At 41.0% G+C, this 15481-nt stretch overlaps 1 protein-coding gene across 15 annotated transcripts in view; it reads left to right on the top strand.

Annotated features, from left to right (window-relative positions):
* MICAL3 (microtubule associated monooxygenase, calponin and LIM domain containing 3) overlaps positions 1-15481 on the top strand; it is a 253077-nt gene that overhangs the window by 177125 nt on the left and 60471 nt on the right. For 8 of the 15 annotated variants that reach the window (XM_021001629.2, XM_021001630.2, XM_021001625.2 and 5 more), the window contains 3 exons: positions 5256-5500; positions 8906-8995; positions 11063-11200. In XM_021001629.2, coding sequence (XP_020857288.1) covers positions 5256-5500; positions 8906-8995; positions 11063-11200 — 473 coding nt within the window. The remainder of the gene's footprint in view (positions 1-5255; positions 5501-8905; positions 8996-11062; positions 11201-15481) is intronic. The other 7 variants (XM_021001631.2, XM_021001640.2, XM_021001644.2 and 4 more) reach the window with 3 other exon arrangements.

The raw sequence follows: 15481 nt of genomic DNA, 5'->3' as shown, positions 1-15481 counted from the left end.
ACTATTTTTCAAAAAGTTGAAACAAAACGTCATTAATTACCCAGAACATTAGTGACTAAGCTAGAGATGGAACATAATTTCCATCACATTATTATTGCCAGAATGTACCAAATCCTTCCAACCTAGGTAAATGTTTGTTGAAGATCCTTCCTGTTCTCTTAATTCTACCCAATGTAATTCATTCCTAAGCGAGATACTAGAGTATCTTGACTGGTTGAGGGGTTGCAGGTAGGGTGTTTTTTAAAGAAAAAGGTCAGTCAGTAGTTATTTACAAAATGGACCTCACTGTGTCTGTCCCAAAAGCAAGGAGCTGATAGGACGTCCCTTATATCCCTGTGATTCTATAGCATTTCTATTGAGGTTTGTTTTTACCAGACCTGGAGGAAATGTCTTCTGCCAGTGCAGATCAGCATCTGGAGTATTAGAGAAGTGTCCGGGTAATAGGAAGGGTAAGTGACTTGTTGTCTGAGGATCACGGAGCCTTTGTATGTTAAAAGCAGAACTTGAATCCAGATCTGCCCAAATCCCGACAATGGTTCATCACGACACCTCTCTTCAATTGACTGTTGATTTTCATAGTAGTTTCCTGATGACAGACTGCTGATCCTGGCAGCCTCTCCTAAAATGTGGTTCTAGCTCTGTGTGAGTACTAAGGGGTGATTTGTCCTAGACTGTTTGGGGTATTTCTTTAATCCCCCATAATCCCTCCCCCCCCCGATTTTCCCTGTTGGGCGTTTTGTGGATTCCTGCTTTACTGTGTGTCTGCCAGGACACAGGATTCCAGGCCACATTATGAGAGGAAGAACTGACAAACCGCAGCTTCCTTTCTTCTTCCACACCCTTCCTCTTGGCTCTTCAAAGATCAGGCACCCAAAGTCCAACACAGATAAGGGCCAGAATGTAAAGTGAAACCTAAGATAAAGAATTTACGTTGTGCCTATTACGTGACACAGGAGGCCTGTGAAGGGGACGCAGCCTGTTCCATGGACTGGACTTGCATGGAAATAATAGCACAGCAGTCGGTGTTATTGATGGGGTAGGGGGGAAAGAAAACAGCTGTCAATACCTGGCAGTTTTCTTTCTGTTCCCCGGAGAGAAGAGGGAAAAATTCAGTCTTTATAAAACACTCAGACTATAACAGGGCTTCTCAGAAGCAAGCTTTTAGACCTGAATTTTTACTTATACAGAAAAGGGAAGGGACAGTATAGAAAAAGTGTAACTTTTTAAAAGTTGTTGTTAGAGAATTTGGTTCGCTTATTTGGTTTCTAGACTTGCATAAACTAAAACTAAAATACATAAATATAAATCAAACTAAACTGGGGAAACATTAAGCATCATTAGTCCTACATTTTAACATTTTCATTGTGGTCATTCTTATAGATTCATTTCCCTCTTCTACAATTAACATTGATCTACAATAGAGAATTACTAAAGGCCCCCCACTTTCTCTCTCTTTTTTTTTCTTTAATTTTTAAGTAGTTGGGGCTAAGTGACTTGCCCAGGGTCACACAGCTAGTAAGTGTCCATTTGGTCTGAGCCCGGATTTGAATCCTGACTCGAGGGCCAGTGCTGTGTCCACTGCACCTCCTAGCTGCCCCTCCCACTTTCCCCCATCTCTGGATGTTATAACCATCTCTTCATCTTTTTACCCCTATTTCTGCCGCAGATTGGTAATATGAAACCAAGCAAATCTCTATTCTGTTGTACTCCATCTGTGAACAGGAATGCTTTTCTTCTACACATGTAGGATCTCGTGAGGAAGAAAGAGTTGATTTGTCAAAGGCATTGAACTCCTTTGAAAAAATAAAAAGCATTAATGTTAATGATTATTAATATTATGTACTGTGGTATAGTAGATAAAATACAGGCTTAGAGTATGAGACATGGCTTCTGACCCAGTCTCAAATTCTTTTTAAATTTTATTTTCATTAATATCTTGACTTTATGTCACCTTCATTTCCAAATCAATTGCTTCCCATCCTCTACCCTCCAAGCTATCTGTAGGGAGATGGGAGGAGAAGAGAAAGCAGTTAAAAAAACAACCATCATAACTACCGTCAATCATCGTATATGTAACATAACACACCCATAGTCCTCCACCTCTGCAAAAAAGGAGAGGGAGATAGATGCATGTATTTTCTCAATTCTTCTCTGAGTCTAAGCTTGGGCATTCTAATTATACCACCTTCACTTTCAGTTTCATCTACTCTGTATATATCTTGTGTGTACACAATTGTTTGTGTGTGGTCTTCCTCTTTTGAACATGGATTCTTTGAGGACAGGAAAGTTTTCACCTTTCTCTGTATCCCCAGCACTAAGCATGGTGCCTGGCACACAATGACATATTAAACTTTTCATTGAATGCTAAGTGGTGCCATAGTGCATAGAGTGCTGGGCCTGGAGTCAGGAAGACGTGGGTTCAAATCCAGCCTCAGACACTTATTAACTAGCTGTGTGACCCTGGAAAAGTCACTTAACCTTGTTGGCTCCCTTTTCGTGATCTGCAAAATGAGCTGGAGAAGGAAATGACGGTTATCTTTGCCAAGAAAACCCCAAGTGGGGTCATGATGAGTCAGACATAACTGAAAAAAAAACTGAACAACAATAAATGGTTATTGACTGACTCCACCTGGTACCTTCATATAAGTAAAGCTGATGTTAACACCCTTGGCATGCCTAGCACTGAAATATTGTACTAAGCCACGCACCTTCAGTACGTTATTGCCCAGCATCCCTAACTTAACTTTGAAAGACACGTGTCTTCCAGCCTGAGTAGGCACACATTTCTTATTTGGGGTCATGTATGTAGTCATTTCAAAGCCTCCCTAAAGAATTCTATTTCAGAGTTAATAGACCATGAAGCAGAGTGGGGGGGAGGGGTAATTCCCTACCATTTGGGCTGAGGGGGTGGAAGGAATTTGTTTTTCTCAGGGCAGGAACATTCCACAAGTTTGAAGGTAGCTTGGATTTCATTCCAATTCTACCTTCAACACTGCTACTCCCATAAAAGAAAAAACAAACTTTTTTTGAAATACGGCTGAACAGTTAATCAGGGTATTTATTACGTACCTGCTGTGTGCAGGCACTGGGGATACAAAAGCAGAGATTAAACCCTTCTACCCACAAGTAGCTTACATTCAGAGGAGTCAGCATGCACATTCTTTTAGAGAATAGGGATGCATGCTTCTGTCCTGAATGTATCATGTAAAACTAGCTCTACTCTAATAAGTACTGCTTGTAGTTATTTTTCCAAGCTCTGAACAGCAACATGGACTAAGAACAGAAGTTGTCTATAGGGCTATAACACCAGGTGTTGGAATGTTAGTTTCCATTTATTTCCCATAGGCCACGCGCTCTGTACTTTTCCAGTAAGATTAGCCAAGTTTATTTTTATTATGGTGCCTTTTCTGGCTCTGTTGCCTTGCTTCTCTTTGTGAATTTTCTCCCATCCTTTCCTCTCTTCCTCCTTTCTTTTACCAGCTCATCCCACTGTGAAGGTCTCAGTTTGGCTCTGACAATCTTTCCTTTATTTTTTCCACCATACAGTATATTCCGCATTTGTGATCATCACTGGTCATTGTGCACACACAGGATGGAGCAAAAGATTGTGTCTGAATAACAGAAGAGAGGGGACTCTCTGAGATGGAGGTAGAAGAGTGTAGTCCAGGTGTGCAGACATGGAGATAGGTGATGGAGTATTGTGAGTGAGGAACAGAAAGAAAGGCATCTTGGCTGGATCTCAGAATGTGATCACAGAGAGACAGATTGATAAGTCTAATGAGCCTGGAAATATAGGTTAGGGCCAACTTGTGTAGGGCTTTAAATAGAACCACTGAAGTTGGTTGAGAAAGTTATTGATATGGTCAGATCTGCACTTAAGGAAAATTATTTTGATAGCAGTTTGTAGAATAGACTGGAATAGTGAGAGCTGAATCAGAGAGACCAGTTAGGAGGATGTTGTAATAATCTAGTCAAAAGGTGATGAAGTCCTGAACTATGGTGTGTAATAGAAGGAAGGAAGCAAGCAAGCATTTGGGGGGAGGGGTGCAGTTGGGGTTCAGTGACTTGCCCAGGGTCACACAGCCAGTAAGTATCAAGTGTTTGATCTGAGGCTGGATTTGAACTCAGGTCCTCCTGACTTCAGGGCCAGTACTCTATCCACTGCGCCACCTAGCTGCCCCCAGCAAGCATTTCTTAAGCACCTACTATGTGTCAGGCATTGTGCTCGGTGCCTTACAAATATTATCTCATTTAATCCTCACCGCAACCTTGGGAGATAGGTTGCTACTAGTATCCCCATTTTATAGTTAAGGAAACTGAGACATGCAGAAGTTAAGTAACTTTCCCAGAGTCTCACCGCTAGTAAGTGTCTGAGGTTGGATTTGAATTCAGGTCTTCCTGACTCCAGGCCCAGCTCTCTATCCATACTTCTGAAAGAAGAAAAGGAGTTAGATGTGAAAGATATTGTGATTGCCCACGTGGGGTGAGAGAGGGTAAGGCACTGAAGAAAACACCGAGATTAGGACCCTAAGATACTAGATCGACTGAAACTAAGAACCCACAAAGTGTCATGAGAAGGGAAGATCCACATTTCCGATACTCCCAAGATGATGAGTTTACATCCAAAAATAGTTCGTGGAAAATAACAATTTGCCTGTTTCTGCTTGTTTATAAACTTCATCCCAATAAATCCTAATTGTGTTGTATGATTTACTGCTAGTCCTTTTACTAATCCAATTTGCATGAGTGTGAAGATGTATAGCTGCCACATACACGTACCTCAAACCTTTGCCATGATGTGTCTGTTTCTTTACACTCATTCTCTTCACAAAGCTTCCTATCTGTGTTAATGTCCAGTAGGGAAGGGAGCTGACCACCTTCACAGCTTCCTTCTGAAAAGAGGAGCATACCTGGTTCTTCTCTTTCCCTTCAAGGGTTCTCTGTAAAGGCTTTGCCACCTTGCTACTGCCCCGTCTCTTTGAAAAAAAGGAAATCATTCTGACATGTTTTCCCCACCCCCACTTATTTTTGGTGAGGCCATTGGGATTAAGTGATTTGCCCAGGGTCACACAGCTAGTAAGTTGTCAAGTATCTGAGGCTGGATTTGAACTCAGGTTCTACTGACTCCAAGGCCAGAGCTCTATCCACTGTGCCACCTAGCTGCCCTTCCACCCCCTGGATATAAACTCTTCCCCTGGAGAGCTATTTGCTGTTTCTTCACTTTGGTTGTTTCTTCTCTCTTGGCTTCTCTGTAGCAGTTCAGAGTCTGAGATGGAGGAGGAAGATGAAGAGGAAGAAGAGGAGGAATCCCATCTTCCCCCTTCAGACCTGGGAGGTGTACCTTGGAAGGAAGCTGTGCGCATCCATGCTCTTCTAAAAGGGAAGAGTGAGGGGGAGCTGGAAGCCTCGAAAGACCATGAACCTGGGAGCGAAGAAGAGGAGGAAGAAGAAGAGGACGAGGAGGAGGAGGACGATGACGAAGAAGAAGAATCTAGTGAAGGTTAGTAAAACTGTGTCTAATCATAACCCTAAGTAATTTTCTTTGTTCTTCTTTTCCCTTTTGGTTAAAGAAATCTACTTTAAAAGCAGCAGATAATCCAACCTTGTCTGGGGTAACCTGGTTCATTTCCTAGAGGTTGTTGTGATCTAAAAGCATAGGATCAGATCTTTTCAGCTCAAAGTCACCATTGTTGATTGGACTGACACAAGATTGATTTTTAAAAGGGATATTTCTTTTTATACTTTTACTCAGTATCAAAGTATTCAAACTTGTTCATTACCCATACTTTACACATTTTCCAAGGCCATGGGTTATGTTTCTGCATACTTTCTTGGACTTTGTCTCCTTTGAATTTCTGGGTGTTTGTACTGCTAGTCTTCCTCCTATATTGTCACTCCTGTGGTATCTGATTTGGTTGACATATGTACATAGACAATTTCTGCCCTTCTCTATCTCTGGCCAGGAACATGTCACCCTTATGCTGTAAGCTGTGGTCCAGAAATACAAATCCTTCTCTCTAGTAACATCTGTGTAAGTAGCAGTTCGCTTTCCAAGCCTGCTTTTCTCTTCTGGAGCCCTTGCCTCTGATTAGCAAGAGTGATGAAAATGCCACCTGTGCCCTTAAAGTCTTCAGTTTATTACCCAGGACTTTGTAATTTTCAGCAGTGCTTTTTAGATTCCTTCTTGCAATATTATTTGGGACCACATAAATTTTGAAGTTAGTTTTCTGTTTTGACAAACCCTGAGAAGGTCCCTAGGAGATAGCAGACCTTTCTATGGTGATTATCCCATCAAAAGTTACCCTCTTCAGTCCCCATCTACCACTATTTGTCCCTCCTTTCTTTGATTCTGATTGGATGATCTCTCACCTGGTGATACCTGAAGAACCATACTACAGTTTCTTGACAAGCAAGCAGCTATGTCCTCTCAGAGGAGCCATCTTCCCTTTCTCTGCATCATCTTCTTTACCCACCAGCATCTTGACACTAGTCAGTACTTTAGATCCTTTTTCTTCTCTGTTTTGACTGTTTTGACTTTGAACTTTTTCTCCCCCTCTCCTTTTTTTTTTAAGGCAATTGGGGTTAAGTGACTTGCCCAGGGGCACACAACTAGTAAGTGTTAAGTGTCTGAGGCTGGATTTGAACTCAGGTCCTCCTGAATCCAGGGCCAGTGCTCTATCTACTGCACCACCTAGCTGCCCCACCCCTCTCCTTTTTTAAAAGAAATAATTCCTTCTCCCTGATAACTAATAGAATTGAAAAGTATTCCTTAGGACTCTTTATCTTTGCTTCTAAGGCAAAAAACAGCCTATAGCTTATGCAAAGATTAAACAGTCACTTCACTTTTGTGAAAATATAAATATAAAGCATTCTTTGTGGATCAATGCATTCGCTCCCTGGTTTCTCACTCCTTTGAAAATCTAAGTAGTGGCTCTCCTAGAAAACCTAAGTGGCCATCCCGCTCTGTGAGACCTTAGACTTTGGAGCTGTCACTTTCCTCTATGAGTTAGCTCTTTTTTCATTTCGTTAGCATTTTGAGTACTAGCTATACCCAACTGGCTTTGCCTTGTTTTGTTAACCTCTTTCCTTTTCTTCCTCAAATCTTCTTCTTGCCCTTCCATTTTTTCCCCTTATGCTCTGACTGATTCTTTTTGTTCTCAGATCCTCCCTTTTCCCTCTCAGTGCTAGCTCTGTTTCTTCTCCTTCTCCTTCTCCTCCCTCAGTTTCTTTTCAAATCTTCCCAAATTTCTTATTCCCAAACTCAATTGCTAGACTTTTTCATATTTCCCCAAACCTTGCAAAGAAGTCCTTTTCCTTTTCCTACCCAACTTTTCTCTTACCAAAGCAAGAGAGAAAGTCCATGTCCTCCTAAAAGAGGAAAATAAGTAGGAGCTGGAGTCCTGAAAGCCAACTCTAGTCTAGAAACAATTTTTATCTTGGATTTCTGGTGTCGTAACTTGACTTTGACTCTCCTTTACTGTTACTTAACTTCTCTCTCTCTTAATTTTCCTGTGTATAGAAAGGAGATCATAATCCTTGCCTCCCACTACCACTTCTACCTCACAGAAATGAAATGTGGTAAACAGAAATGAGGTATTGCTCTTGGAATTCCACCAAAGGAAGATGCTGTGTAAACTTAGATTAATGATATCATTCTAGAGGTGTGTAGATTGGAGGGAGCAAGTGTTTTGGCTTCTTCTGCACTGACACCTCCCAGTTTTCAATTACAGCACCAGACCAAATTTTTAACAGCCCCCTAAAAGTTGGCACTAGATTAATATGCTGCATATCATGCTTATCTGCTTCTTCCTGGAATCAAGAGTGCTTTGCTACTGTTTTAAACTGGAGCCTGTTACTTCTGGCTCAACAGAGGCAAAGCATTTCATACATACAGTGTGCCCAAAAAGTCTAAAGCAGTTAAGCTGTTAAAGCTTAAAACACATTAAGACTGTTGGGATACCCAGCTTATCTTCCAAAGAAGCTAACTATCAGTGAATAGAAATTTGCTGTGATACAGGATGCTGATGAGGTAGAGGATGAGCAGGAGAAAATAGAAGCAGAGAACACATTCGCTTCCTGAATCTGAGGGTTTAGGGAAGAAGTATAAGAGCTTCTAGTCCGGTGACCTGATCAACCTCCCTTCTTCATTCTTGGACCTACTAATATTTATGCTTTTCCCTGTCTGTATACAGACACTGTTGTTCCAAAGTAGCAGCTGTCTACTCTTTCAGGATGTGGATGCCACAGTAATCTGCATCTTTTTCTTCTTGTCTATGAAGATTAACTGATGGCATGAGAAGATGCAACGAGTTAGGAGAAGTAGACTGGAGCCCTGGGGAGTGTCAGATGCCTTGGGCTCTCCTTCCTACGTACTGCCCCTTATGCCTCAGACAGCAGTCGGCATAATACTTGAATCTACTTCTGGTCTGACAGAATAGGAGAGATCATATCTGTAGCATGTTCAGAAGAGCAATGCTAGGTAAATATGACATCACTGTTGCCTTCATAATCTTGGTCTGATGATGGCTATAGACTAGTTCACTTTTGTGCGGTTTAGGGCACTGTTTGCTCTTGCCTTCCGCTCAGAAGCTGGATCCCCTGAACCCGGGACCATTGCAAGACAGGAATACAAGAGGTGGGCTTGGGGGGGAGGGGCTCTTCTTTGCAGCCCCTTACCATCAAACTTGGCCAAATTCTTGAAGTGCCTGGAAACAAGACTTCTTGACTGGACAGTGGAATTTCTCTTTCAAACAGTGGACTTATTTGAATATGTAGACATTGACAAGGAAGTCTTATTTGTCTCTGAGCTAAGGATAACTTCTGTCTCTCCTCTTTTCTCCCGATCCTCTCTCCATTTATCCTTATGCCTGTCTTTATGCTTGATGTTTGGCTCCCCCTGCTGTAGAGGGAGAGTATTGCCCCTGGAACAAAGAGCTCCAGCAAAGCCACTGGCTTCAGCATAACTCAAGTGAAGAGGACCCGGGTACATTGAAAGGTACCCGCTTTGCCCCTGCCCATCTACTCCCCATCCTTCCCTCATAACTGCCCAGAAATTGCCCTAACGAGCAGGTCCCACATGAAAAGACATTTTTAACGTAATTATATAGACTGTCCCTGGCCCATGCCCGACCACCCTGCTCCCTGTCCCTGGCACCAGGACTCCTTGGAACCTCAGGATCATGCCGTAGGGCATGTATGGAAAAACATGGGTTGGAAAAGAATTCCAGAAATGACCCTGTGGCAAGCTGATTATTCCAATTCTATACCCTGACCCAAAGTTTCCTGTTAAATTCAAGGTAGACATCCTTTCCTGACTAATTTACCCTCAGATCAGCAAGCTTAATGACAAATATATATATTTGGGTCATTTGGGCACCTCTTGAAGGTGACACAAAATGCCTTGTGCAACCACTAGATATACTTTGGCACTTTTCACCCCAAAATGCTTCCACTTTCCTGTTTAAAAAAAAGAAATAGTATTCATAGTATGTTGAACTTTTAAAGACTTCAGGGATATAATTGGCAGCAAAAAATAAAGTGTTAACAGTGAGAAATGTAATTGTCTTCCCTATTCTGCTTAGGAGAGGATAGGATTCAGCATTTTTTCTTTCACCCGGCTTGCCTTCTCTACTTCCTAGCATATCTTAGGCAATCAGACAACATCTCAGCTCGTGTCTTACCAAGATGATTCAGGCTCCTAAAAGAAAACAACTTAGAAACAGACTGAGGGTCCATAGGGAAGGACAGCTGGAACGGAAGAGCTTATCAGAGATCACAATTCACTTGTAAACCAGAGTGAAGCCATAAGGACTGAAACCATATCCGGGTCAGCCAGTTGGATTGCGAGGGGAAGCAGTGAGGCATGGTTGCCATTGTCCATAGGGGCAGTCTTCTACCTAGTGCATAAAAGTACTTGCAGTCAGGTGGTACCTGCTCTCCTTGAACCTTCCCCAATATCCCACTTCGGTTACTTACTGTCCCTGATATTTTAACTCGGCTATGTGGCATGATATGTACACTAATCATGGGGAGCCCATGCAGTGGCGAGCTGCATGGATATGCTTTTGCTATTGCCTGCAAGCTCTTGTATTGCCTTGAACCAGGACCTTTGGTAGCAAAGGTCACCACAGTTGGTTTCAAGGAAGAAATTTGATTGTAGAGAAAGTAGATGAGAATTTGTCTCATTGCCTCATTTCCTTCCACTCATGAGTTATCAAAGCTTCAGCTGTTTATGAGGCATCTCCCCACTCTTTCCAAACCTCCCTTTGCAGTGATGTCCCTTTCCTTGCCAAATGGTGCAGCATGCAGCCTGGGACAGGTATATAAAAGGAGAGCTTCTCATTCCAACATGAGTCCTAAGTGAAAAAAGCAAATGCTGCCAACGTATGTATTGGCAGGTTTGTTGCAAAGCGGCATACCTTCATCCCACCCATTTGGTTGGCCTTCTAAAATACAAGAGTAAGATATCAGACTTGCCCCATGGCTTGGCAAATGGTACTGTAAGTACCCTGCTTCAGGAAGATCCGGGGTATCTTATGGGAAGTCACAGGGCTGCTGATATTCTGATATTCTGTGCTAAGGCATTGCAGCTAAGTATATGGAGACCTTCTTTTGAAAGCTGGTCTCTTCAAAGTCCTGGGTTTGATTCTGAGCAGGTGAACTAAGAGAGAAATTGGTATATCAAACTGCCATCCCAGATAAAGAAAACATTTTCATGGTTCTTTTTCCTTCTCAGGAAACTAATATGCCTCCACAGAGGCATTACTTAAATTGGCCACCTAAACAACATTGAATTTTCAATTCTTGAAAATTACTAAATTACAAAATGCAATTGGGTGAATAGTGGGAGAGTTTGTGTGCTTGTCTACATATTTTCAAATCTCACTTCTGTACGCTACATTAACAGATATTGTAATTTTTCTTTTCTTTGTCTGTTTCCCTTCTTGTGATGGTTTGTCCTTGTTCTTCTTCCCTGAGTTTTGCTTTCCCCTTCCTTACTTTCTCCCAACCTTTCCTGCCTCCCACCTCCCATATCCCTTCTACCCTGTCCTTGCTATGCCAGCTGGGAATCTGAAGCTACAGCAGATTGTAAATCTAGTCGATCCTCTGGAGATCCAGGCAGATGTACATTGGACACACATTCGTGAAAAAGAGGAGGAGGATAAAATGGTGTCTACCTCCAAGTCCTCCAGTTCCAGAGGTAACTGCACTGAGGGCTAAGATCCTTTGTGTACCATCTGAACACTTCTGAACAGCTTCCTTGTGTAGAGGACTTCCTGCTTTGGGGAAAACCCATCTAATAACTTAAAAGCAAGGCCAACAAAACATTTTGTTTTATTTTATTTTAATTCTTTTTTTTTTTTGGTGAGGCAATTGGGGTTAAGTGACTTGCCCAGAGTCACGCAGCTAATGAGTATTATGTGTCAGAGGCCGGATTTGAACTAACGTCCTCCTGACTCCAGGGCTGGTGTTGTATGTATTGCGCCACCTAATTGCCCCAAATTTGGCTGTCTTCTTCTTCTTCTTTTTTTTTTTTTTGACTTTTTTGTGAGGCATTTGGGGTTAAGTGACTTGCCTAGGGTCACACAGCTAGTAAGTGTCAAGTATCTAAGGCAAGATTTGAACTCAGGTCCTCCTGACTCCAGTGCCAGAGCTCTATCCACTGTGCCAACCTAGCTGCCCCAAACCATTTTCCTAATGTTAGATATGGTGTTTGCTCTTAGATTCTTTTCTAAGGTATATAAAGTTTTCCAAGGGTTTAAGGTCTTTTGATCCTAGACTTTTTCAAGCAAAACAACAGATAAGCTTTACTCTTAAAAAATCAGAAATTGTTTGGTTTTTTTTTTTGCCTGTGGTCGTTATAGATTGGGTTAGCCAATCTTTCCATAGTTGTGAATTCTGCTGGCATTTTATTGATGAAATGTATATGTGTGTGTGTATATATATGAATAAATATGTGTATGTGTTTATACACATACATACACACATTTGGTCTATGCGAGTTTATGAGCAGCTAGCTGGCACAGTGGATAGAGTCCTGGGTCTGGAGTCAGGAAGACCTGATTTCAAATCTGGCCTCAGACACTTACTAGTTGTATGACCTTGGCAAGTCACTTAACCCTGTTTGCCTCAGTTTCCTCATCTGTCAAATGAGTTGGAAAAGGAAATGGCAAACCACTCCAGTTATCTTTGCCAAGAAAACCCCAAATGCAGTCACGAAGAGTCAGACATGACTGAAAACAACTAAACAAGAACAAAAATTCAAGTTTGTATGTGCAGGATGAAGTTTGTACATGCTCAGGGACACATATTGTGGAGTTTTCTAGAGAATAGAAATTAAGCCAAAGGGATTCTGGAAATATTTACCATTTTCATAGGATGTATTATATGTTTTTTTCAAGTAACCTCACTTCTCCAAGTTGTTCTTAAGGAAACTGTAAAAGAAAAAAAAATGAAAGTTATTGAAGATTTCAATATCTGTCCTTATCAGTTCCCTCTGCAATCTAGCCTGTATTTTTAAAATACACTTTTATTTATTTATTCTCTTTTTCACTTCTCTAGAATTTTTCCCAGTATCCCTCTCCCTTCCCAGAGAGCTATCCCATATAGCAAATAATATATTTAAGGTACAGAAAGAAAAAGGAAGAGAAATCAACAAACTAGTTAATAGATTGAAAAAAATCTGAAAATATATGCCAGGTACCACAGCCATGGATTCCTGTCCCTCTGCAAAGGAATGGGTTAGGCTTGTATTCTCATGTCTCTTTTGGGGGGCCATGCTTGTTCTTTATAATTTTGTATCATTCACTTTTGTGGTTGTCTTTTCCATTTACCATGTTGTAGTCATTGTACATAGTTTTCTTGCCTTTACTTACTTTGTTCTGGATCCATTCATGTAGATCTTTCCATGCTTCTCTGTATTCATCATTTCTAAAGCGCAATAATAATTCATGTACCATAGTTCGTTAGGTCAACATATATTTATTATAGTGCTAGTTTTTAGCCTACTTTGTTTCTAATTCTTTGCTACCACAAAAAGTACAGCTATAAATATACATATATTTACATATATATGTATTGTATATGTTTATATAACATATATGTTTACATATATGTGTGTGTGTTTTGTGTGTGTGTGTGTGTGTATGTGTGTGTGTGTGTGTGTGGACTTTGTTCTTTTTCGATAAATTCCTTGGGGTATAAGCCTGATAGTGGAATCTCTGGATCAAAGGACATGGACATTTTTACTCACTTTAATTTGCATAATTACACATTTCTTTCCAAAATAGTGTGCTGATTCATAGTTCCACCAGCAATTCACCATCTTCTCATAAGCCCTTCAGTATTGACACCCCATCTTTTTTTGTCATCTTTGCCTATTTGCTAGATATGAAGTGATGTATTTCTCTTAGTATTAGTAATTTGGAGTATCCTTTCCTGTGGTTATTAATAATTTGCAGTCCTTCTTTTGAGAACTGTTTCTTCATATGCTTTCATGACTTGTCTATTGAAATGGCTTTTTGTTCTTATTATTTATTTGTGTGTGAATGTGTATATGTACCTATATCTGTGTACATAACGTGTGTGTGTGTGTGTGTGTGTGTGTGTGTGTGTGTGTGTGTGACTTTTCTATGTATCTTGGATACCAAACACTTATCTGAAAAATTTGACAGGTTTTTTTTTCCCATTCTTTTACTTTCCTTTTTATCCTAGGTTGACTAATTCTGTTCGTGCAGAAGTTTTTCAGTTTCGTGTAATCAGAATTATTTATCTTTTGCATTTGTTTTTAATCCTTGTTTGGTTAAGAATATGTCTCCTACCCTTAGCTATTTCTTTTCAATTTTCCCAGCAATTTTATCAGATAGGGAGTTCTTTCCTTAGCAGCTTATGGTTCCTGCTTTGTTGAACATTGAGTTATTGATTTCTGTTGTTTCTGATTTTTCCTTTCCTAGTCTTTCCATCAACCTACTTCCTATTTTTTTGACCAATCCCAAATGGTTTTGATGATAGCTGCTCTATAATATAATTTGAGGTGTGGTAGTTTAGCACAGCTTTAGCCCAGATCCATAATATCAATCAAATAATCGATCAATAAGCATTTATTTATTATTTACTATATGCCAGGGACTGTGGGTACAAAGAAAATACAAATAGTCCCTAACCTCAGGGAGCTTACATTCTAATGGGAAAGAACACATCTATAAATCAGAACATACACGATAAATACAAAAATGTATGAAAGGTTACCTTAGAAAGGAGGGCGCTGGCAGCTGGGGGGCCTAGTAAAGGCCTCCTAGAAGAAGTGGCTCTTGAGTTGAGTCTTCAAGAAAGCCAAGGATTCTAAGACTCAGAGGTTGAGAGAAAGAGCATTCTAGGCATGAGGAATAGCTAATGCAGAGGCACAGCAATATGAGACAGGGTGTTCAGTGCAAGGAACCTAAGCAGGGCAATATTGTAGAGTTCATGAAGAGGAGTAGAATATTAGAAGATTGGAAAGATAGGAGGGTTCAGGTTTTGAAGAGCCTTAAATGCCAAACAAAAGATTTTATATTTCTTCCTGGAGGTAAGAAGAAGCCACTTGAGTTTATTGATTAGGGGGGTGGAATGTTGTGACTTGCGCTTTAGGAAAATCACTGGCCACTGTGTGGACAATTGGAATCGAGGAAGACTTGAATCAGGGAGACCAGTTAGAAAACGTGCAATAATTTGGGTGAGGAGGGCCTGAATTAGGATGGGGACTGTGCAAGTGACAAGAAAGGGGCATATGGAAGAGATGCCATAGAGGAATCAGTTACAAGATTTGGTATCTTATTGGATATGTGGTGCCTGCAAAAGGATAAGAACCTAGGGTGAACCTGCGTGACTGGAATGATCAGAAGTGCCTTAAAAATAAGAAGGAAATTTGGAAGAGGGTAGGAAAGACACTGAGTTCACTTTGGGGCGTGTTTACTTTGAGAAGCCTGCAGGACATCTACTTCAAGGTGTCTAATAGACAACTGGAGAAGAAAGACTCAGGGACAGCTGAGTGGTACAGTGGGTAGAGCTCTGGCCTTGGAGTCAGGAGGACCTGAGTTCAAATCCGGCCTCATCCAGCTTGACACTTACTAGCTGTGTGACACTGGGCAAGTCACTTAACCCCATTGCCTCACCCAAAAAAAACAAGAAAGAAAGAAAGACTGGACCTCAGAAGAGAATAAATAGATCTGGGAATTATCTGCAGAGGGATAATAATTAAACCCATGAGGTCACCAACTGAGAAAGTATAGAGAGAAAAGAGAGGAGGGGTCAAAAGAGCCTTGGGGGACACCCACAGTTAGAAAAAGAGTTACAAAAACCCAGAGAGGAGATAGTATCCTGGAAAAGAAGGTGGTCAGTAGTGTCAAATGCTCCAGAGGAGGAGTGAGTGTGGAAGGGTATAAGCATTTAAAGTGCCTACCATGTGTCAGGCACTGTGCTAAGTATTTTTTTTTTACAAATATTA

This window comes from Phascolarctos cinereus, unplaced genomic scaffold (genome assembly GCF_003287225.1).
Source record: "Phascolarctos cinereus isolate Bilbo 61053 unplaced genomic scaffold, phaCin_HiC Scaffold_1;HRSCAF=81, whole genome shotgun sequence".
NCBI classification, from domain to species: domain Eukaryota; kingdom Metazoa; phylum Chordata; class Mammalia; order Diprotodontia; family Phascolarctidae; genus Phascolarctos; species Phascolarctos cinereus.
This window is presented reverse-complemented; position numbering and strand designations above follow the sequence as displayed.